At 41.5% G+C, this 24,277-nt stretch overlaps 1 protein-coding gene across 1 annotated transcript in view; it reads right to left on the bottom strand.

Annotated features, from left to right (window-relative positions):
- Window positions 1–20,905, bottom strand: part of Eif2ak3 (eukaryotic translation initiation factor 2 alpha kinase 3) — a 68,853-nt gene extending 47,948 nt beyond the window's left edge. The window contains exons 1-2 of the mRNA XM_090336524.1: window positions 20,453–20,905; window positions 7,170–7,299 (exon numbers count right to left, since the gene is read on the bottom strand). Of these exons, the coding sequence (XP_090192650.1) occupies window positions 7,170–7,299; window positions 20,453–20,760 (438 nt within the window). The 5' untranslated portion in view covers window positions 20,761–20,905. The remainder of the gene's footprint in view (window positions 1–7,169; window positions 7,300–20,452) is intronic.
- Window positions 20,906–24,277: the final 3,372 nt, after the last annotated feature.

Raw genomic sequence — 24,277 nt, 5'->3', positions numbered from 1 at the left:
AATAAAATTAAATCGAAGCATGGTTTCATTTCTATAATTAAAAGAAAAGCACTTAACTTAAGCAATTATTTAAATACTGGCTTACTACCTAATTGACAGCCACTCTTAAAAACAGACTGTCTTATTTTTGCTTTTTTTTTTGTGGGTCATGAGGCTTGAACGCTGGTCCTGGGCACTGCCCTGAGCTCTTTGGCTCAAGGCTACTGCCCTTCCCTTGAGCCAAGCCCCACTTCCAGCTTTTTCTGTGTATGTGGTACCGAGGAATTGAACCCAGGGCTTCATGCATGCTAGACAAACACTTTTACCACTAGTACATACTTCTGGCCCCATGTAATCTCAGTTCTTGACACTGCAGCAGGAGGATTCAGAGCTAGAGGCCAGCCTAGACAACATGGGGAGACCTTGTCTAGAAAAACACTGCATTCCGCTTCTAAGGCCCCAGCTGAGATGAAGGCAGGCTACAGGGCAGAGAGGAGGATGGAGAAAGCCATCACTGTACTTGTCTGTTTCTGCACCTGTCTGAAACAAAAAGGCTTGTCCTTGGGGGGAGAACCATGCCAAAAATAAAACAAAACCCCAAATTCTAAGTATAGACTTATAATGGTTATTTGTTCTTTTTAAAAGGAAAAACAAGAGAGTTTTAACAAAGACAAAAGCATTTGCCTAAGTACAAATTAGTACATTTATACACAAATACAACATACTTCATAAAAGAATTTTCAATAAAGACAAGAGACTCTTGCATTCATAATTGTGTTCCAAGACAAAAGAGTTGAATACTTTCTCTGCTGAGATTTGACAAAGCCTAACCAAATAACCCCTAAAAAAGATTAAGCAAATTATTTACTATTAATCTTAAGGCAATCAGTGAGGGGCTAGAAGGAATTCTCCCGAGTGCTTGTTCAAGGTTGAATCTGCATTTAACTTACTAGAGCAAAGCAAATCAGATTTCATCTCAGGAGGTTGTTCTGAAAATTAAAAGCAACATTCTTAGTTACTATTAACTGCTAAAAAATACTAGGCTTGGTATCTACAGTACATCTGTTACTGCACCTAACAGTTCATCCTTCATTCTGACACACATAGGCACACATACCCAAAGGCCTATCTTTTTTTTTTTTTGCCAGTCTTGAGGCTTGAACTCAGGGCCTGAACACTGCCCTTGGACTTTCTCAAAGTTAGAACTCTACCACTTGAGCCACAGCACCATTTCTGGATTTTTCTATGTATTTGGTACCAAGGAATCAAACCTGGGTCTTGGTGCTTGCTAGGCAAGCACTCTACACTAATCCAAACTCCCCAATACAATCCTATCTTTAAGCTCAATTTTGTATCAACATTCTTTTGAGGAAGTTTGTAGATACTTTATCATCAGGAAGGAGTGGTAAATGAGATCTATGTCCCAAGGCACCTTAACTTTCCTGCTGAAAGCATTTCCTTCTAAATATGATACAAAACACTTGTTCTAAATGGCACTGTCAATCTCTCTTACCTGTCAGTAATTCTTATGGAAATAATCAGACACCTTAGAAGCAACAGAAGACTTCATTTTATAGACCCTTTGGGTAAGAAAAACATTAAGGACAATGCCAACAAGTCAGGAAGTAACAAGGTAGGTGCCTAATGGCCATTTGAAAGTTTGAAATGAATGTTATGTTTCCCCTCCCTGTCCCCCACACAGACTTATATGTAAAAGGGCAAGTTAAAAAATTTCTTGAGTGCTAAATGTCCTTAACTGGACCTGATTCCTGACATTGGAACAATCTTTAGAGATTCAATCCAATCCTTAATTTTATTTATTTTGATAGTAGTGGAGTTTGAACTCAGAATCTTGTACTTACTAGGCATGTCTCTGTAGTAGGGACATGCCTCTAGCCCTATCTCGTGGGGGGGGGGGTTGCACGCGTGCATGCGCACGCGTGCATGCGCGCGCGCGCCCATGTGCTTTTCCTCAAGGCTACCATTCTACCAGTGAGTCACAGCTTTACTTCCAGCTTGTGTGTGATTACTTGGAGATAAGGACTCTCAGAAGCTTTCCTGCTTGGAACCTTGAGATCTCAGCCTCTGAAGTAGCCAGGGTTATGGGTGTGAGCCACCAGCACTCAAGTACCTGGTTATTTTGAGAGAGGGTCTTGCTTCCTACTAGGGCGACTGTTCAGTCTGTGATTCTCCCATTTTAATCTCCATTGTTGCTGGGATGATTGGTACATACCACCCTGTTAAAACTTCCTTCCACTGAGATGGATTCTTAGGGATTTTTTAGCCCTGGTTGGCCTGGATCCACAATCCTTCTAGTACCAGCCTCACACAAAATTAGGATATGAGTACATACCACTTCATCCAGCTATGCATTAAAAAGGGGTCTTGAGACCTGTCCTTCTGTCTAGACTGGCCTCAAACCACAATCTTCCCATTCTCAGCCTCCCAAGTAGCTAATCCTGTAAATTTCTGAAGAAGGCAATAAAGCTCTTCTGGGCTAAATAATTCAGCTAGTTTATATGGTAAGTTAATGGAGGAATAATGACTAATAGTAAAGTTTCCAAAGTCTAGGTCTTCCTCAGTATCTCACAGCCTTAAGAGTTCCTATTCCCTTCAAATTTTTTCTGTAACTAAAGTCAATAATCAACTCCTCAATCAATAATAACTGCAATTCTGGTCAGGAGTTTGGCCTGGTGGTAGAGTGCTTGCCTAGCATGCCCAAAGACCTAGGTTCAATTCCTCATTACCACATGCAGAGAAAAAGCTGGAAATGGTGCTGTGGCTCAAGTGGTAGAGCTCTAGCCTTGAGAAGAAAGCCCAAAGACAGTGCCTAGGCCTTGAGTTCAAGCCCCAGAACTGGCAAAAAAAAATAATAATTTATTTATTTTTGCCAGTCCTGGAGCTTGAACTCAGGTCCTAGGCATTGTCCTTGGTCTTTCTCAAGGCTAGAGCTCTACCACTTGAACTACAGCATCACCTCTGGTGTTTTTTTGTTTTTTTGTTTTTTGCTATGTATGTGGTACCAAGGAACTGAACCCACATCTTTATGCATGCTAGGCAAGCATTCTTACCACAAGGCCAAACTCCTAGCTCAACTGCAATTCTTTATGCTTACTTCAACTAGCCCTCTTTTATACATAATTCTTTCCAAGTAAACACTGAATTTGATAGAGACCAGTAACTATTTCAAAGGTTAGAGAATTGTACCACATGCATTTAGAAAGATATTATTACTATATGCATCCAGCTCAAGGCATTTCAAATGGCAATTTTGGGTCCTTTTTTCCTGGCATTTTTGCCTCACATATAACTTCTAGATGTTGTACTGTACAAATTGTCCTGAATACAGATGATGCAAGCTGAAATACAGCCTACTCTCCTCACTATAATGTTTATAACCAGTTTTTATAGTATTTTTATCATGTACTCTATCAGCAATTTTCCATGTGTGGTCTGTGGGTTCCTGAGGAATAAAGAAGGTTAAACAGTTTTCCTATTAAGGTATTAGTGGCCTTTCTACTGTGGTGCTATTTGCTGATGGTAGAAAAGCAATGCTGGCTAAAACTATTGATGCCTTAGCAAGAAGTAAGACCCAAACTAGTAAATGCCATGTTCTCCACTGTCATATACTTGCAACCACGGGAGAAGAAACAGCAGATCAGGAAGTGGTGCTGTAGCTCAAGGGGTAGGGCAGTAGCCTTGAGCGAAAGAGCCCAGGGACAGCACCTAGGCCCAGAGTTCAAGTCCCACAACCGACAAAAAGAAAAAGAAACAACAGATCATTGCACTTAGGAAAGTCCTTGAGGAGCTGAACAGGATTTATCTAATGTGCTGTATAAAACCCAGAATTCCACCTCCTGTGCCATAGGAAAAAAAATATAACCTAACAAACACCTTTGAAATATTTGCCACGTATGGTAATCCATGCCTTCAATCCAGATGAAGCAGAATCATGGGTTTAAAGCCAGCCTGGGTTACAGAATGAGGTTATGATTTTTTTTAGGGGGGGGGGCAAGGGAAGGAGAGAATCTTCTTGCTTAAATAATAAACATGATAGCTTTTGATTTGATAAGATTAACATTCGGTTCTTCCTCAGCACATAGCATTTTACTGTCTTTCTTGACTACTAGGCTGTATGTATCCTGCACTTCTGCACATATTAAAGCATTGCCTCCAGGAGAAGCACTGAGACTAAGCTATGAATAAACTAACTGCTACTGTTCATGAGCTCTTTTTCTGTCAATCAACTTAGAAAAACTATAGTTATGATGTTGGGGTATGTGACATTTTCTCAGAAATAAATAATGTATGCTTCTTACTTCAAAGAAAACTGGCAGTATTTGCAATAAAATTCAGGTCCTCAAGTGAGAATTAGAATAGAAGGTTATTTACATATCTGCCACGATAAGCTTGACAGCTTTTCAGTAGTTAAAACAAAACAAAAACAGACTTTCCTGATGAAAGCCCCAGTGAGAGTGAAAACTTCATATTCTGTGTGTGTTCTATAAGGAAATATGTTAACATATGTAAGGTCAATAAAGTAAGTCCATAATGTCTTCTAAAAGACATTAGAGGAAGTGGCCCTGTGGCTCAAGGGGTAAGACAGTAGCCTTGAGGTAAAGAGCTCAGGGACAGTGTCCAGACCCAGAGTTCAAGAACCATGACTAACCAAAAAAAAACCCCCAAAAACTTCTTGGTAGAGTCTACCTAGTGGTAGAGTGCTTGCCTACCATACTTGAAGACCTGGGTTTGATTCCTCAGTACCACATACATAGAAAAGCCAGAAGTGGTGCTGTGGCTCAAATGGTAGCCTTAAGAAAGCCCAAGGACAGTGCTCAGGCTCTGAGCTAAAAGCCCAGGACTGGCCAAAAAAAAAAAAAAAAGACATTAGAAAATTACATGTGAGCCAGGTGTGGTGGCTACTCAGGAAGCTAAGTATCAAGCACCAAGGACAAGTTCAAGCCCCATGACCCACAAAAAAAAAGAAAAGAAAAGAAAGAAAGAAAGAAAGAGGAAAACAAAACCATATGCGAGTAAAAGACAAAGCAATGGATTTTAATGGTTTCGATTTAGATTTTAATGATTTCATAATCCATAGTACAGCTAACCTCTAAGAAACTTTTACTTGCTTTGGGACAGTATCAAAACAGAAAGTCCACAATTATTTGAAAAAAAAGGTTGCTAAACTACTTCTCCCTTCTCCAACTACATGTGTATGTGGCTCTTAGTGTGGTCAGGGGTTAGCATACAGCCAATGTGGAAATTTGGCAGTGCTATTTCCCTAAGTACCTGTCTGGATGCATCAGGAAGAATGCAGGCTGGGTTTACTGAAAGGCACAGTGAAGTCTTGTTATTTCAGATGGGCTGCTGTCAGCAGTTGTGCCATCAGAAAGTTCCATCAACACTAGTCACATGTAAGTTTTTGACCTTTTCTAAATTTAATGCCAGTGAGGAAACCTTTCAAAGGAAAGGACTGATGATGAAAGAAAGAAAAAGACTATCATTGGAACAACTTGATGTGGTTGGTATAATACAGAAGGCATTTTGTTTTCTTCAACTGTAGTAGTCACAATTCAAAAGATAAGACTTCCTTAAAAATAATCTACACAGGGCTGGGAGTTTGACCTGGTGGTTAAAGTGCTTGCCTAGCATGCACGAAGACCTGGGTCCGATTCCTCAGTACTACATACATAGAAAAAAGCCAGAAGTGGTACTGAGGCTCAAGTGGTAGAGCTCTAGCCTTAAGAAAGTCCAAGGACAGTGTTTAGGCCCTGAGCTCAAGCCCAGGACTGGCAAAGAAAGAAAGAAAGAAAGAAAGAAAGAAAGAAAGAAAGAAAGAAAGAAAGAAAGAAAGAAAGAAAGAAAGAAAGAAAGAAAGAAAGAAAGAAAATTTAGACAACAGAATGAAGTTCTGGAATGGGAGATGATAATTCGTTAACATCAATAGTGAAAGTGAGGAGCATACACTTCCTTCCTTTGTTCTTCCCCCGTCTCAGCCTCATCTCAGCCCCACCCCAGGAAGGGCCTCACTTTATTGATAAGGTACTCTAAAGCTCTGATGAACTAAGAATCTTTAAGTGACAGAATCTTTATTTTTAAAATTTGAAAAAAAATTTAAGTTGTTACTATAAAGGTGATGTATGGAAAGATTATAGTCAAGTGAAGACAGAGCTGCTGTGGAAGCAAGATTGGAATCTGTACTTGTTCCTTTCTTCCATTCTAGTGCTCTGAACTACCAAGTAAAAATTTCCTAGGATTTGTCCAGAATTACATTCTAAAAAAAATTTCAGATGAATTATGCTCACAACTAGGATGTATACTTGAAGGAAAATGTAAGGATTAATAATGCAAGGGGGGGCCGGGAGTGTGGCCTAGTGGTAGATGCTTGCCTAGCATGCAGGAAGCCCTGGGTTCAATTCCTTGGTACCACATACACTGAAAAAGCTGGGAGAGGTGCTGTGGCTCAAGTAGTAGAGTGGTAGCCTTAAGGAAAGCCCAAGGACAGTGCTTAGCCTTGAGTCCAAATCCTAGGACTGGCAAAAACAAACAAACAAACATAATGTGAGGTATCAGCACAGGTGTGGTGGCTCACACCTGTAGTCCTATTACTCAATTAATCACTAGAAAACTGGGAAGTGGGGCTGTGGCTCAGAGGTAGGGTGGTAGCCTTGAGCTGAAGAGCTCAGAGACAATGCCCAAGCCCAGAGGTAAGGCAGTAGACTTGAGCAGAAGAGCTCTGAGACAGCACCAAGGTCCAGACCCATGACCCACTTAAAAACAAACAAAAAAAAGTATGGGACCTGACAGCATGGATTTCTAACTAGTAAAGCTCAGTAAGTTTTTATTTTTGTCACATTATTCATAAAAATCTTATGATAATAAGATGATCAAATTATACTTCAAGTAATGTGCTGTACTAATATAACAGATAATATTCCTCAATTACACAACTGTATGACTGACTTATTTAATGACCATAACAATCCAAAGAAGTAGCTACTGTTACCTATCCCATTTTACAGGAGGGAGAGTGAAGAAGAGAACTTTCGCTTTTCCTCAAGTGAGGTAGACAGGCCTTTGCCTAGACTACTCGGCTCTGAGCCCAGGCTTTATAAGAAAATACATTAGCCACTGCTCATTCTGCTCATTGCAAATAAGTTTTCTAGTCATCATTTAATAGGAATTCTTACCTCTGGCTTGCTAAGGCTAGATGAAACCAAGGAACCAGATCCCACGTCTAAATCCCATTGCTTTTTACCATGATCCTCAGCATCCAAGGCAGCGATACGTCCATCTAAAGTGCTGATAATTACTAGTGATCTGTAAATTAGAGATGGAATAAGGACAAAATTAAAAAGGTCTCAAAGATATTATGTACTGATTCCATACACTTGAGAGAAAACCAGCTTCTACATAGGCCCCTATAGGAAGAGAACAGACAACCCCTTTTAACACTTATAATCTTGTTCCTATTATCTATCCTTAGAGCAGGGCAATTCAATAAGTTTATCTCTGTTCAAGAAAGCCTCCGATTCTTAGGTCTTTACTTTTTTTTCTTCTTTCTTCTTTTTTGGTACTGGAAATCGAATGCAGAGTGTTGCACTTGCTAGGCAAGTACTTTGCCACCGAGCTACATCTTAGCCCCAGACTCCTAGTTCACCTCTTAATTATAAGGAACTTGGCATCCCCACTCCTGGCCTATTCTATTTTCCCTCCCCTTCCTGGACAAAGCCTCCCTTTGAAACAAAGATTCTCCCCAAAAGTTAACTTCACTTCTTCTAGAAACCAGATTTTCCCAGGGGTTTTGCTTCCCTATCAAAGAAAACTTCCTCTCATTGATCCATAGGTTCTGTGACAGGTGAAGTGTACCGCTTATCTATCTCCTTGCCATATCTGGACCATTTTCTTCCTTTCCTCCCTCAAAATACTCAGGATCAGAAAGCCATTACCCCTCCTAGGAATTGCATGCTTTCATTCCTGGGGAGTGTTACCGGCTGATGACTGCCATTGCCTTACATACTCCTGCCTCTTTAGGTTTTCAATCAGTCCATCACTCCTGTGATCAGCTGTAGACTCTGTCATTACCAAGAGCAACCTCACTGGTCCACTGAAACTTCAGATATGCCATCCTCAGGTAGAGCTTTCACAAGTCTTCTTCCAACCTTATCTCTACTTCCCTGACTCCACCAAAACTCTGAAGCTATAAGCCATGGATTCGAAGACAATCCTCATGCCCTCACAATCCTCATGCCCCACTTTAGCATGTGTGTAGGAGTATAAATGTGTTTGTGTGTGTGCAGATACTGGGGCTTGAACTCGGGGCTTTGTGCTCTGGCCTGGCTTTTTTTGCTCAGAGTTGGTGCTCTACCACCACATCTCCAGTTCTGGTTTTTGGCTGGTTAGCTGGAGATCAGAATCTCATGGATTTTTCTGCCCAGGCTGGCTTTGAACTGCAATCCTCAGATCTCAAGTCTCCCGAGTAGCCACAATTATAGGCTTGAGCCACTGGCACTCAGCTTCATTTCTTGGTTATCCAATGTTAAGAGCAAAGCTCTTCATAATAAGCACTACCCTGTGCACACCCCCAACTTCCTGCCCTCTTTCTTACATGTCACACTTGAATAGTGGAACAACAACCGTGCTCAGATTTTTCTCCATTATCTCATTCCTTCATCAATGTAGCTGAAGAAAAATGTAACTGCTGACTGGTCTAATTTTACCCATAACCACTAACCATGAAAAGGTTACCAGTGATGCTCAACAATTCCAACCAGTGGACCAGGTTAGTAAAGTGCATTGCTCCTCTCTCCTCAAACTTGTGATACTAGCTCCTCCAAGCTCTCAAATCACAGTAACTATGCATCCCATTTCACTGGGGAAAACAGAAACAATCATAAGCACTTGCTTTCCATCACATCTACCCACTTACCAGCAGTTGAACTCTTCTCTCTCTTGTGAGTGCTGGTGAACTGTCCCATAGTCTCATCCACTACCAACACTTGTGCTGAAGCAATAGAACTCTCTCTCCTTCATGTACATATGAAGAACCATTCCTGCAAATGTCTCTTCTTGTTCCCACATCATCAGCTATCCTCCTGCCTAAAATATTCCTAGCACTATTTCCTATAGATTCAATGTCATGCCTCCGAGGTAACAGAATTATGAGGCTGGATGTTGGGAAGGTAAATCCCTCATGATAGTAGTATCATGACCTAGCCAGATGAATGTGATGGTGTCCATCTGTAATCACAGCTAGGTGGGAGGATTGTTGTCCAAGGCCAGCAGAGTCAAAATGTACAGATAGAGATTCTATCTGAAAAACCAAAGTGAAAAGGGTGGGAGGGCTGGGTGCTAGTGGCTTATGCTTGTAATCTTAGCTATTCAGGAGGCTGACATATGAGGATCATAGTTCAAAGCCAACCCCTGGCAGGGAAGTCTATGAGACATTTATCTCCAATTAATTACCAAAAAGACAGGAAGAGCTGCTGTTGCTTAAGTGGTAGAGTACTAGCCTGAGATAGCTCCCAGGCTCTGAATTCAAGACCCAGGAGCAGCACATTTTTTTTTTTTAAGAAAAAAGGACTGGAGTTCTAGCTGAGATGGTATAGTACTTGCCTAACAAACCCAAAGCCTGGAGTTCAAACATAGTACTGTAAAAAATGGAGGGGGGGATAAGACAATACAGAAAGTTCTTTACTTTTCCATCACCTGAGGACACAGACAGACATGCTACCTGTGAGAAGTGGGCCCTCACCAAACATAAATCAGCTGGTGCCTTGATCTTTGCTTTCTAGCCTCTGGAACTGTGGGAAATACATATTTCTTGTTTTTAAGGCTCCTAATGTATGGTATTGTTATAGCAATTTGAATAAAAAAAAACAGCATTCACATTTGCTACCACTTTCCTCAACTTAAAAACCAAACCAAAAATGAAACAATCTCTAGGATATGGAAACGAGCTTTATCGTGTATGAATGTACTATGTTATTTCTCTTCTCTTTTTCTGTCCTTTGGTTAATCTCATATTGTTACTGTATCTGACTGTTACCTGCTATATTGTTTATGTTTATTTGTTTATTTGAAATAGGAAAGGGAAAGGGGGAAAACAAGATGATTGGGAGGGGTGAGAGAGGGAAATGGGGACAAAAACATGAGAAGGGGTATCAATGTGTGAGAAGTAATGCACCTACTACCTGGTGAATGTAACTGTAACCCCTTTATATATTACCCCGACAATAAAAAATAATTTTTTTAATTAAAAAAAATTTAAAAAACCAATTGGGCGAAGTGTGCATATCTGTAATTTCGGTACTTGGTAGACTCAGGCAGGAAAATTATGAGTTTGAAGCTAGACTGGGCTACAAACTATGTCCTTGTTAAAACAAGAACAAAAACAGGGCACCAATGGCTCATGCCTTATAATCCTAGCTACTCAGGAGGCTGAGATCTGAGAGTCAGGGTTTGAAGCCAGCTTGAGCAGGAAAGTCTGTGACACTATCATCTTCAATTAAGAAAAAAAAAAAAAAGCTTGAAGTAGAGCTGTAGCTCAAGATGCAGACTGCTAGGGGCTGGGAGTTTGGCCTAGTGGTAGAGTGCTTGCCTAGCATGCACGAAGACCAGGGTTCGATTCCTAGGTACCACATATATAGAAAAAGCTGGAAGTGGTGATGTTGCTCAAGTGGAAGGGCTCTAGCCTTGAGAATGCCCAAGGACAGTGCTCAGGCCCTGAGTTCAGTTCCCAGGACTGGTAAAAAAGAAAAAAAAAGATGTAGACTGCTAGCCTTGAGCAAAAAAGCACTGAGGTCCTGAGTTCCAGCCTCAGGACCAGCAAAAGAAAAGGAAAGAAACAACAAATAACCCAGTAATAAAAAACAAAAAACCTAGATTAAACAAAACAAACTCCTCTCCTGCCTCCATTTTCTAAACTTGCTTCTCTGCAAAAAACAAAAACAAAACCAACCATCTTTAAAAGGTTTCGGGCCGGGAGTTTGGCCTAGTGGTTAAAGTGCTTGCCTAGCATGCATGAAGACCTGGGTTCGATTCCTTGGTACCACATACATAGAAAAAAGCCAGAAGTGGTGCTGAGGCTCAAGTGGTAGAGCTCTAGCCTTGAGAAAATCCAAGGACAGTGCTCAGGCCCTGAGCTCAAGCCCAGGACTGGCAAAATAAAAAAAATAAATAAAAGGTTTCTACATGTCTCCAATCCTCTCCTCTTTTATCTGAACTGTCCCCTATCACTCTACTGAAACAGTTCTGTTGGAATTGCTAAGGACCTTCACAGTGACAGTTCCTGAGGGTCAAAGCTCAGGTCTTAGTTCACTTGCCTATCAGCAGTACTTGACTGGGTACATCTGTACTCCATAAAACACTCTTTATAAGGCTTCTAGTTCATCCTGCTCTCCTTCTTTTCCTTCCCCACCCATTCCCCTCCTCCCCCCCTTTTTTTAAATTCAATTAATTCACAGTTCTTTTATCTGGATACCCTTCACCTTTCTTCTCTCAAAATAGTCTCTGCCTAGGCTGGGAGTTTGGCCTACTGGTAGAGTATCTGCCTCGCATGCATGAAGACCTGAGTTTGATTCCTCAGTACCACATGCATAGAAAATCAAGGGGAAAAAAGTCTCTACTTATGGTGCAACCCCTCCTTTTCCTTGTGATCCCATCTAGTCTCATAGCTTTAAATACATTTATATGATAATAACTCCCAAAATTCTATCTATGCTGGGTTTGATTTCTTGGTACCACATATACAGAAAAAGTCAGAAGTGGCGCTGTGGCTCAAGTGATACAGTGCTAACCTTGAGCAGCCCAAGGACAGTGACAAGGCCCTGAGTTCAAGCCCCAGGGCTGGAAAAAAAAAATGAAGATTCTTGGAATTCATGAAGTATATTTTCTTAAAGACTAGCAAATTCCAAAGGTATATAGTTATGTTCCTAGTTAGGATTTACTTTATCTCTTCTGTTACACTTGATGTACAATGTATATAAATTCAAAGTAAACCCATAATTAGCAAGAAAATCAGTTTAAATAATCCCAGCTGAAATCTTTCAAACAACGTGCTGAGTGCTTGCCTATAATTGTAGCACTCGGGAGGCTGAGGCGGGAAGGTTAGAGTTCAAGGCCAGCATGGGTTATATGGCAAGACTGTAATAAAAGTGAAACAGCCTTACCTCCTCCACCACAAAAAACTAAGAATATAAAATTGATAATCTCCAAATTATAGAACAATTCACTTGAATTTATCACATGATAAATCAGTGCAAGTTGTGGAAATAAAAAGAAAAGACTTTGCCATCTATTTTTAGATGACAAACAAAACAGAGAGAGAGAGAGAGAGAGAGAGAGAGAGAGAGAGAGAGAGAGAGAGAGAGAGAGAGAGAGAGAGAGAGAGAGAGAGAGAGAGAGAGAGAGGGAGGGAGGGAGAGAGAGGGAGGGAGGGAGGGAGGGAGGGGGAGGGAGAGGGGGAGGGAGAGGGGGAGGGAGAGGGAGAGGGAGAGGGAGAGGGAGAGGGAGAGGGAGAGGGAGAGGGAGAAGGAGAAGAAGGAGAAGGAGAAGGAGAAGGAGAAGGAGAGGGAGAGGGAGAGGGAGGGAGGGAATAACCTGATTCTTCTCTATACCCTTTCTCTCCCTCTTTCCTTCCCTTTCTCCCTGGTCCCTTCTCCCCTAGCCTCTCTCCCCAACTCCTCACATGCTTTGAGAATTCTCCCTGTTGTTCTCTGGCCTAGTCCATTCTTGAATTCCTGAGCTCAGTGACCCTCTACTTCAGCTGTCACCGTGCTGGAATTGCAGGTGTCTGTCAGAACACCACCACTGACCTGATTACTAAAAAACTCTAATGGGAGCTGGATAAAAAGATTTTCTTAATAAATACTTCCTTACAAAACTATAAATTAAGCTGGGTGTAGTGGCTCACACCTGTAATCCTAGCTACGCAGGAGGCTGAGATCTGAGGATCAAAGTTCTAAGCCAGACCAGGCACTAAACACCGATGAAACTCTTATCTCCAATTAACTACTAGAAAACTGGAAGTGGCACTGTGGCTCAAGTGGTAGGGTAGTAGCCTTGAGCTGAAGAACTCAGGGACAGTGCCCAGGCCCAGAGTTCAAGCCCCATGACTGACCAAAAAACCAAAACTATAAATTACTTTATAATGAAGGACATACCATGTATAATGAAAAGTATAAAATATATACCTTACAAATGCTGCTTTACAAATAAAAACAACAGAATATAATCAAGTTATAGTTTAAGAGTTAAGACCTGAGTCAATTATTTCCTCATTCCTCTTTTAGTCCCACTAATAGAAATGTTTGATTTTTTTGTTCAATAATTATTCATTACAAATAAGTGCCTGAAGAAAGAAGAAAAAAAACTTCAGTCAAAACAAAACAATGTAAGTAAATCATGTTAAACTCATGTTAGACCTCATCAAAAACCAACAAAAGGCAGGGTTGGAAGTACGACTCAAGTTCTATATCAACAGCTTAGCATACAAGAGGTCCTGAGTTCAAACCCAAATATCATCCCTCAAAAAGAACAATTTCCTTTATCCTCTCCTGTGTTACAAGCAAGGTTGTGGGATATGCTAGCAACTACAAGCTAAGAGTATTCACTATGGTTAGGTTTAATGCTAGCCCTTCCCACAGCATACCTAGAGAAGGGAAATGCCCCTGTGCTTATGCTTGGGACTTGAGCAGCACTACTGAGATGATAAAGCTAAACCATTTTTTAAAATTAACTAATCCCATTCTGAGAGAGAAGTGCTCACTGTTGTAGACTGAGAAAAGCATCAAATAGATATTGCTGAAGAATAAAATCTTCAGGTTGAATGCAGCAACCTAAGACAGGCATCAGAACAAATAGAGAAACGAAAAACAAGCAGAATGTAAGGCCATGTATCTCCCCATGGTTGTTCTATTTTGAGGTTTCCATGAACAAGATGACAAAAAACTTATTCAAGAATCAAAGGAACAACTTCAGGCAGCATTTCTGGAGGAAATAAGGGGCCCGAAAGTCAGATATATAACTTGCCTAAGATCATGTACCAGGAAAGTACTAAATGAGAATGGGAATAGGAGTGGGTGATTCGTAACACTTGTAAGTTTGCCTAAGTGACTATATTAATATACTATGAAGCATTTAATTCCACTCAGAAATCTCATCAAAGTGTCAATTATTTTATAATTGCTGATGATGCTCTTAATTTAGCAGAAATGACAATATGCCACACAGATATGTCATGTTTACAGAACTGTTTGCTCTGACTTTAGTCACCCAGAACACCTACCTACTTATTGAATTCTAATAATTATATGCTAAATCTCTTCATAAAATAATTTTAAAGAAGGTTCATAAGCTGTAGAAATGTCCCATGTGAAACAGAATTAGAGAATATCATGTAAACTAAATACTTTGTATATTTAATGGCTGTTTAAAAAATTCACGTTTCTTTACTTGGGGGATAAACACTTTACAGTGCTTAAAGTATGTATGTATGTATGTATGTGTGTGTGTGAGAGAGAGAGGAGGGAAGGGGAGAAGGAAAGGGAAGAAGAGACAATGTGCATGGTGCATGTGTGTGTGTGTGTGTCTGTGTCTGTGTCTGTGTCTGTGTGTGTGTCTGTGTATGTCTAATGGTGTAGAATCCTCTACTCAAACATGTGATTCCACTGAAGGAAGCATGTTTTCATTTTAAAACAAACTAGTACTAATTAGACTTTACTTCCTAATCCTCACTTATCAAGTAAATTTCAAAACAAACTCCTATATTTAAACATACAAGCCATGACATGCCTCAAATCTAATTTAAACTAATAATAGTGCCCAAACTGCCCAACTGTACTTAAAAAATCACTGTGAGATATCAACTAGATTTTGAAGAAACATCTAATTTTTCAATTTTATAGGATCACATGAGTATGACCTATCCCTTTTTCCTATTAGAGTTAAACCTTTTTTTTTTTTTTTTAAACCAGTCCTGGGGCTTGAACTCAGTGCCTTGGCACTGTCCCTGAGCTGCTTCCAGCCTTTCCTGTTGTCGTGGTACTGAGGAAATCAGACCCAGTGCTTCATGCATGCTAGACAAGCACTCTACCACTAAGTCACATTCCCAGCCAGATTAAAACATTTGGGGGGGGGCATAATAATCCCAGCACTAGAGAGGCTGAAGCAGGAAGACTGAGTTCCAGAACAGTCTAGCCTACAAAGTGAATTTGAAGCTAGTCTGCATTACATAGAGAGAACCTGTCCCAAAATACAAAACAACAACAACAAAATGGAAGCACTTCTAATTTATTCTGTAAAAAAAAATTTAATCCTTATAATTATTTATAAACAAAACATGATTTTTGAGAACTCAGATTTCATCTGCTCTCTTCACATTAAGCTCTGTAATTTACAAGTTTTCTAATTTTTTTTGGGGGGGGGATGTTGCAGAGAAATTTTCAGGACTGAACCCTATAGCCTCTTCATAGTAAGAACATGGCTTACCACTGAGCTATATTCATATAGTCCTTTCCGTGTTTTAAAATAATTTATAATCAACATGTTTGAGCAGGTCCTCTCTTATTTAAAAAGAAAGAAAGAAAGAAAGAAAGAAAGAAAGAAAGAAAGAAAGAAAGAAAAGAAAAGAAAAGAAAGACGGGGCCAGGAGTTTGGCCTAGTGGTAGAGTGCTTGCCTAGCATGCACGAAGACCTGGGTTCGATTCCTCGGTACCACATACATAGAAAAAAGCCAGAAGTGGTGCTGTGGCTCAAGTGGTAGAGCCCTAGCCTTGAGAAAATCCAGGGACAGTACTCAGGCCCTGAGCCCAAGCCCAGGACTGGCAAAAAAAAAAAAAAAAAGAAAGAAAGAAAAAATAGGCAGGTGGAGTTTCCAGGCAATATTTAGGGAACAGAAGAGCCATGACAGGTCTTTCTGTAAAACCTAATAGCACACTGAGCTGACACCAAATAAACAGAGGTCTAGTTCCTGTCATATATAGAGAGTCTAGGCATCAATTAAAGACAATGGTAGACAGGGAGATAGTCTACTATTGGCCCAACGTATGCTTATTTTTGCTTACAAACTTCTTTTGAAAATTATGTGTAAATTTTTCTTTAAATGTGATTTAACCTGATTAACTTGAATAGATTAACTCCTCAACATTATGTTCTGTGATGTTATGTTATTCAGGGCTCCTAGCAAATAAAAAACAACAAATACCTAATTATAAACTTGAAATTCTAAGGAGTCTGGTGATTTCTCTACCTTTTTTTCTGCCAGTCCTGGGGCTTGAACTAAAGGCCTGGGCACTGCCCCTGAGCTTTCTCAAAGCTAGTGCTTGAGCCACAGCACCACTTTTTCTGTGTATGTAGTACTGAAGAATCAAATCCAGGGCTTCATGCATGCTAGACAAGCACTCGACCACTAGGCCACATCTTGGTCTATTTCTCTATCTTTGTTTCTCATAATTTCCATTTGTGAAAGGACAGAGGAAAAAAAAAAGGAGAGGAATTAAATTATTCACATTTGCAAGGCATTCTCATGTTGTCTCACTTAATCCAAAAATTCAGTTAACAGATTGAAGACACATCAGAATACTGTCAAATTTAGTGATATGTGTGTTAGAGAAGAATTAGAGACTGTGGACAAAGGAATGCAAATGCATGTCTTTTTTTTTTAAAACAATTTCAGAGGTTGTAAGAATGTCTTTAACATGACATACCAAGCTCACTATGTGAACCCCAAGTATTATTTTGCAATTCGCTATTTGTGTTGAAGCTAGAAAACTGCTAACATGAATTGTGCCAGTGCCTAGAAAACAGAGTGAGATGAAAGCTTTCTTCCAAACTTTCTGCAGTAGGTGTCATATTTAAATTTCAACTAAGGGTAATGTTTAACACAAGTTTGCAACTAGAAAAGCAAATTTATTTAGCTACTCTTTTGACAAAAAAAAAAAAGCTATTCAATCACATGCTTGAAATTCATTGAGCACTCTGAATGAATCCAATGAACCACAAGAAATTCCACTGATTGACTGATTTATTAATATAGCAGTTTAGGGATTGAACCTAGGGGTTTATGCATGCTAGGAAAGCATTCTATCACTTGAGGTATACCCCTAGCCCTTTTGTTTTGATTTTGTGTTGGAAACAAAGGCTTCACATCTACCTTTGGTGGGATTGGTCTCACACTTGCAATAGTCTACACTGGTCTTGAACCTGAATTTTCCTCTCTCAGCTTCCCTAGTGCTGGAACTGGAATTATAAGCGTGCTTCACCATACTCTGTTCAAGAGCAAGAAATACTGCTAAAGGAATGAACTGGAGAGTCCTATCTTAACTTCTTGAGCATCAAAAGGCAATGTGTAAAAAGGTAGGTCTGAATTCCCCACCACCCTTTTTAAGAGTTTTGCATGTACCTTAGCTCTACACAGCTGTTTGTAAGAAACGCTTGGTTAATTCAAATCGGTTTCCCCAATTCTTGAAATAAACAGGATACTGGTCTATTATTATGGGACTGTTATTTTCTGGGTTTTAATTTGTTTTTAAAGAGTCCTTCAAAAATAATTTTATAAACTTTGCACATTTACCTTTTATCATTTGCTGACTATCAAATTCCTCACCCAAGGTTTTATACTCCCATAACGTCATACTTCCAGGCAGACAGCTGGCCACGTAGGCCTTCTCCAACTACCTTCATCTTTTTGCCTATTCCTTTCATTTTTAATCTGCTCCTCCTCACAGAGGTGGTCCCTGTCTTAAAAATTGCCTCCTATCAGTGAAGAAAGGAGGGGTGGGATAGAGGATTGATTGTTTAACCTTTGGTAATTTGTATACTATCTCTGCAGCTCTATTAAAATACTTATTTAATTGTGCTCACCATCGGATATTTCTTTCTGCCACATTCCCAGCCCTCCAGTCTTCTTCTACCTCCAACCTAGCCAGTATCTTCTGTTTCTAATGTTGGTGCGAATGTCCTTAAAAGATAAGGAATTCCCTGAGGTCTTCTCATTGATGCCTTTTTTGCCTCACCTTCAACTATTTCCCCAGACCTCCCTCCAGCCACACTCACCCATTTCGCCTTCTAGCAGATCTCTCTCTCTCTGAATTACCGATGTGTACTTCCAGGTAATCAGGCCCAACATCAACTTCGTACCCTTTCTTCCTTGCTCCCCTAAACTTCTTGATCTTCCTACCTGTGCTGTCACCTGTAGGCCATTCAGTGTCAATTTGACAGAGGTACTAAAGAGAAATCAACTCATTTGCGGGAACTGAGTTTGCCTGAAATATTTCTCAGATCTGTCCTGTTTCATATTGTATAAAACTGAACTGCTCTTATGCTTCCCTTTTGGCATTCTTTTTTTCCAGTCCTGAGGCTTGAACTCAGGATACTGTCCTTGGACATTTTTTGCTCAAAGCTAGCACTCTGCCACTTGAGCCACTGTGCCACTTCCAGCTTTTTCTGTGTATGGTTCCGGCGAATCAAACCCAGGACTTCATGCATACTAGGAAGCATGCTACCAGTAGTCCATGCTCTTGGCCCCCTTTCGGCATTCTTATCCCAAGTTTCTAGCACACGCTGTCACATAGCTTTGATCAGGTCTGATAGTCAAGATGGGCTACATAACATTTCTTAAATGAATGTGCATGTGAATTACATGGCAATCTTGATAGAATGCAGATACTCTATCAGTGGATATGGAATGGTACCTAATTCTGAAGATCTAATACATCCCCAAGTGATTGATTACAATGTTACTACTGAAAGAATATGAATGAATACACACACACACACACACACACACACACACACACACAGAGCTCTGGTCTATTTTTCTAGCCTCTTCTTACCTAGCATACATATCTGCATCTCTTATATATACCCAGACCATATCATGCACACAGACAGACAGACACACACCCACACACCACAGATATACACAGAGACAAATGTTATTTAAAATAATTTCCAGCTGTTGTGTCTCTTGCTGCTTCAAGAAGTCTAATGCCTATCAGAATTCTACCTACTTTTTTAGAATTCTACCTACCTTTCAAGGACTAATTCATTCTGCCACAGCCTCTTTTTTGGGGGGCTTGAACTCTGGGCCTGAGCACTGTCCCTGCACTCTTCAGTTCAAGGCTCTATTTCATGTAATTTACTTTGAGCAACTGACCCTAAAGTTTCTTTAAAATAAACAAAAGCACCCTCCCAGTCAAGTGATTCCTTAACAAAGGGAAGAAAACTTGGTTACATATTAGCTACTTTAAAAAAAGTGTACATGAACATTCAGACATTACCCAGAGAATGTTAGTACTTAACATGTTTACAGCAGTCTCCAGGTAAACTGAAAGGCTCTGATACTTAGTTAAAAATTAAATCTAACTTGTTAGAATCTGGAAGTTTTTGCACTGTAAGTTTAAAAATACATCCTAGGGGCTGGGAATGTGGCTTAATGGTTAGAGTGCTTGCTAAAATGCATGAAGCCCTGGGTTTGTTTCCTCAGTACCACATACTCAGAAAAAGCAGGAAGTGGCTCTGTGGCTCAAGAGGTAGAGCACTAGCCTTGAACACACAAGGGCCCAGGTCCTGAGTTCAAGCCCTACCACTGGCAAAAACAAACAAAACCCAGACTTCCAGCCCCCCTGGACCTAATTTACTTAATGTTTCTTTTATCATTCCATAGAGCAAATCACATTCTCCAAGCTGTGCTGAGACTGGCTGTCTGAAAAATAGTTTACCGTTAACATCTGTCACATTTGCATCCGGAAAGTGCTTCAACACATGTACCTCGAAGTAATATGTCTAAGAGGACTAAGAAACTCAACCAAAACAAACCTATAGTAAATGTTTACATAGTAAACTCCTTAAATATCAAAGAACTGCCAGTATTCAAGAACCTAATCACAGCTCTTAAATTTCAGTGTGTTCAAGAATTGATCCCACCCCACCCCACCACAACCCTAGTACTTGTTAAACACGCAGATTGCCGGCTTTTGATCCAAATCCTGTCTGATTTGGTTTAAAAAAAAAACAACACAAAAACAGGGTGGAGCCTAGTAAACTACATTTAACCAGCATCATCTGGTGAGTCTGTGATGCAGGTGTTCCTCCGATCCCACTGCTGGCCCCGGTGCACTACTCAGACGTATTGGAAGGAAAATCTAGACATCTTTCCCAAGACAGCTGTCACAACAGCATAGGCATGGGGGGGGGGGGGGAGGACCAGGGTAAGGTCTCGTGAAGGGTGAATGAAGCCCGACACCGAGGAGACGGAAGAAAAGTGACGTTTCTCTGCAACCTCAGCCCTCAGTTCTCCAAGAGTCCTTCCCCAGCCCGTCTCCGAGAGGGCGTAGCCGATAAATCCCCTCCTGGTCTCCAAGTCCCGCTGCCCTGCGGGAGGACGCCGCGAGGGAGGTCGCCGGAGGGAGCCCCGACCCTTCCCGGCTCTCCCGCGTAAAACCAGGTGCGCCCGGGTCCCGCGACCCCTCACCTGCCGCGCGGCCGCAGCTCCGCGTCGTCGTCGGGCTCCGATCCCCGCGACTCAGGCTGGCCCGTGGCGGCCGGCAGCACCTCGGCGTCCTCGACGGTCACTTCGGCCGTGGCCACGGTCCCCGGGGCCGGCGCTCGCGCCGCTGAGGTGGGGGCAGCCGCAGCGCCCAGGCCAAACGCCGCGTCCGGCGCGGGCGCGGGGAGGCTGCGGGCGCGCCCCGCGGCGACGCTCCCGGCCACCAGCCCCAGCACCAGCTGTATCAGGAGCAGCGCCCGCGCCAGCGGCCCCGGGCGGGTGGCGCGCTCCATCAGCGGCCTGCCCAGCACGCAGGCATGGAGACGCAGCCGCCACCGGCCTCTCCCGCCGCTCCGAGATCCCCAGACCACACAGCGAAGAAGCACTAGTGACCCCGCCGCCTCGCAGACCGCAGCAACAGCCGGATGCGTTCCCTCAGCCACGTCCTAGCCCGGGCTGTGCCACTGCCACGGCCACCTGAGTGACAGCCTCCCGCGGACATCGCCCATTGAGCAGACGTGCCGGGACTCTGCTCTCCTATTGGCTATTGGTCCTGCCACTCTGGAGAAGGCGGGCTGCTCCCAGTTGTCAACATCACGCCTACCAATCAAATCGTAGTTTCGTCCCGTCTAAGCCTGGCCCTCTTCCGGATGCAGTAACCAATGAGAAATGACCCTCCCCAGAGTCTTGTGAGCTGTTGGGGCGGCCCTACAGTTCCCGGAACAAGTGTACTGGAACGGATTGGCTATCCCCGTGGTTGGCTCCGCCCCCCTCAGAAGAGGGCGCAAGAGGAGGCTTGAAGATCATTGGTGGAAGTGGATGTCACTCAAATCTCGGAGACCACTGCTTCTTGATTGGTTGGAAGCTGTACTTAATACGTGGCGGATTCTGACTGTGAAGCGGACTGGTCCCCAGTGAGAGGAAGAGTGGGAGGCGAGTCCCTAGTGGCCGGGAGGTGGCCGACCTTAAAGAGACTGATGCCGTGGCTCTTCTAAAGCTGAGTCTTTAGAAAGGCAAAAGGAAGCAGAAAGAGAAGAAAAGTGACGGTACAAGTTGTGTGGTCCTTACTAGGACTGCACTAAGATGAAAGGGATAAGGTGGGTTAAGTGGCCAGGTCAAGGTTAGGAAATACAGCTTGTGAAAGCAACAATCTATATAGAGATAATCTAGTGTATCCGATAGGCATCGTGCCTCGTTATAAAAGGGAAGGAGACGGGAGTGGTGCATGTGTGTAATTTGTCCATGGACACAAGTTAGTCTCAGAAGAATAACTTTAATTCAGGTCTTCTGACTCTGATCTGTTATGCTTTGCCAGGCCATGCTGAAGAGAGTTGAACTTACGAACAGCTAAAGTGGAGATGCCGTGGGAATTTAGCTAAGGCATTTGAATTTACAATAGCACCCGTGAAGATTTTTGAGCAGCTTAGTAAAATGGTAAAAAAAAAAAAAAAATGCGGCCGGGAGTTTGGCCTAGTGGTTAAAGTGCTTGCCTAGCATGCATGAAGACCCAGGTTCGATTCCTCTGTACCACATACATAGAAAAAAGCCGGAAGTGGTGCTGAGGCTCAAGTGGTAGAGCTCTAGCCTTAAGAAAGTCCAAGGACAGTGCTCAGGTCATGAGCTCAAGCTCAGGACTGGCAAAAAAAAAAAAAAATGCATCTTCAGTCATGTATTTATAATAGAAACAAGAAGAGACTTATCACAACCCCATGGAGATTTTTCTTTTAAGATGTTGGCATTTTGTGACATACCTACATTATTCTACAGCGACATGTCATCGTGCTCCATTTTCTTCCACCACCTCCCCCCCCCAAAAAAAAATTTACTTTCCCTCTAGCCCTTACCACTTTTCTTTGTTCTTTTATACAGCAAAACTCTAAACTTCTTGTTTTCATTTCCCTTTCTCCTGTCTCAGCATTTGTCCCCTCCACCCAAACTGCCTTTCCTGAGGGCCCTTTTTACTAAATTCAAAGAACAGTTCTCAATCTTCATTGTAACTGTATTTGACTCAAGAACTTAGTCTTTCCTTTGTGAAGTGCTTTTTCCCCCACTGTCTCCCCTTTTCCCCATAAAGTAAGAGATCATCCTCAAATGGTCCCTCACTTCCCTCAGGATAAAGCCAAAGTCCTGAAACTTGCCCAGTATATTAATTTACTAGGATTTCTAGATTCAATGTCACAGAGCAAATTTATTTTCTCACAGTTCTGGGGGGGGGGTGCAAGTCCCAAGGCCAACAGGACTGGGTTCTTCTGACAGATCTTCTGAGGCCATTCCTTGGCTTATAGGGAGACACCCTTTCGCCTCTTCATCTGAGCATCCCTCTACATGCCTGCATCCTTTGGTATCTCTTTGTATTGTTATGAGTCTACTAGTCATTGGATTAGGGTTCCACACTATGGCTTCATTAGATGGATTTACCTCTTTAAAGATCTGTCTCCAGGTACACTCTGAGATATTGGGGGTTGGGATTTCAGTACAGATTTAGGTACATAATACATGGATGTGTTCCCTCATTTCATTCAAGGCTTTAGTACCTTCCCAACAAAACCCCTCTTTCCTACCTTATTTAAAGTCAATTTGTATTCATTTCCTGCTTTGTTCTTCTTTGTCCTTAAATGCTACATTTTCATATTTGTTTTGTTTATGTCTCCTTCCATTCATATGTAAGTTCTGTGATTATTTGTTCATTGGTATATCCCAAGAGCCCAATAGGTTGTAAACTTTTCTTAATTTTATTTTATTGTAAAGGTGATTACAGAGGGGTTACACACATATGAGTAAGGTAATAAGTATATTTATTGTTGAACATTGTTAATCCAATGTAAACATTTAATAAATATTGGAGTTGAATGAATGAATACCTGAGAAGGGCAGAGAGAAAAGGCACAAAAGAAAGGAAGAGATTGTGGTTGGTATAGATGGAAGAACTTTATCGGGGATGGGAGATCCAATAGTATGTTGAGGAAACAGGGAGCATCTCTGTCTTCATGTTGACAGCAGAGGTTAGGAGATATCCCTACAGTATGCTATTTAAAAATATACAGAAAATAGGGCCGGGAGTTTGGCCTAGTGGTAGAGTGCTTGCCTAGCATGCACGAAGACCCGGGTTTGATTCCTTGGTACCACATACGTAGCAAAAAGCCAGAACTGGTGCTGTGGCTCTATTGGTAGAGCCCTAGCCTTGAGAAAATCCAGGGACAGTGCTCAGGCCCTGAGCCCAAGCCCAGGACTGGCAAAAGAAAAAAAATATATACAGAAAATAGAGCCCAATCCAATTGATATGATCAGCTTAACTTTTATCCTCCCTCTTTAGTGGAGGATTGTAATAGGTATTATGATGAAGATATCTGAAAATTAATACAATATCTGAAAATTAATACAAGATGAAAAATTATTGTTAACTGTTTGCACTCTCCTGCTTTAAATTAGCTATTGCATTTATTTAGTAGACATGCTCTTCATGGTTTTGTGAAGTTTTCAAAAATGATCATGGCTCACTTGGGAAATGCCATTCCCACAAATAAATAATATAAGTTTTTGACTCCTTCCTCCATCTTTTCTTCTTCTTTTGGCTTCTTCTATAGGAAAATTAGCGAGTGTTCTCGAGTATAAGATGGTTTCAGATTAATAAGGTGATTTGGAAGTTTTCCTCATTGGGTTGAAATTCAGACCCATCAGATATAAGAAATAATGACTGCAAAATGGCAATGAAGGTGTAGAGAAACTCATTCATACAGTATTTATAGGAATGTAAATAGTACTGGGAATTTCTTAAAATTTGAAAAGTGTAACTACCTAAAATGCTTATGA

Source organism: Megascapheus bottae, chromosome 7 (assembly GCF_031878675.1).
Source record: "Megascapheus bottae isolate mThoBot1 chromosome 7, mThoBot2.hap1, whole genome shotgun sequence".
Taxonomy (NCBI): domain Eukaryota; kingdom Metazoa; phylum Chordata; class Mammalia; order Rodentia; family Geomyidae; genus Megascapheus; species Megascapheus bottae.
This window is presented reverse-complemented; position numbering and strand designations above follow the sequence as displayed.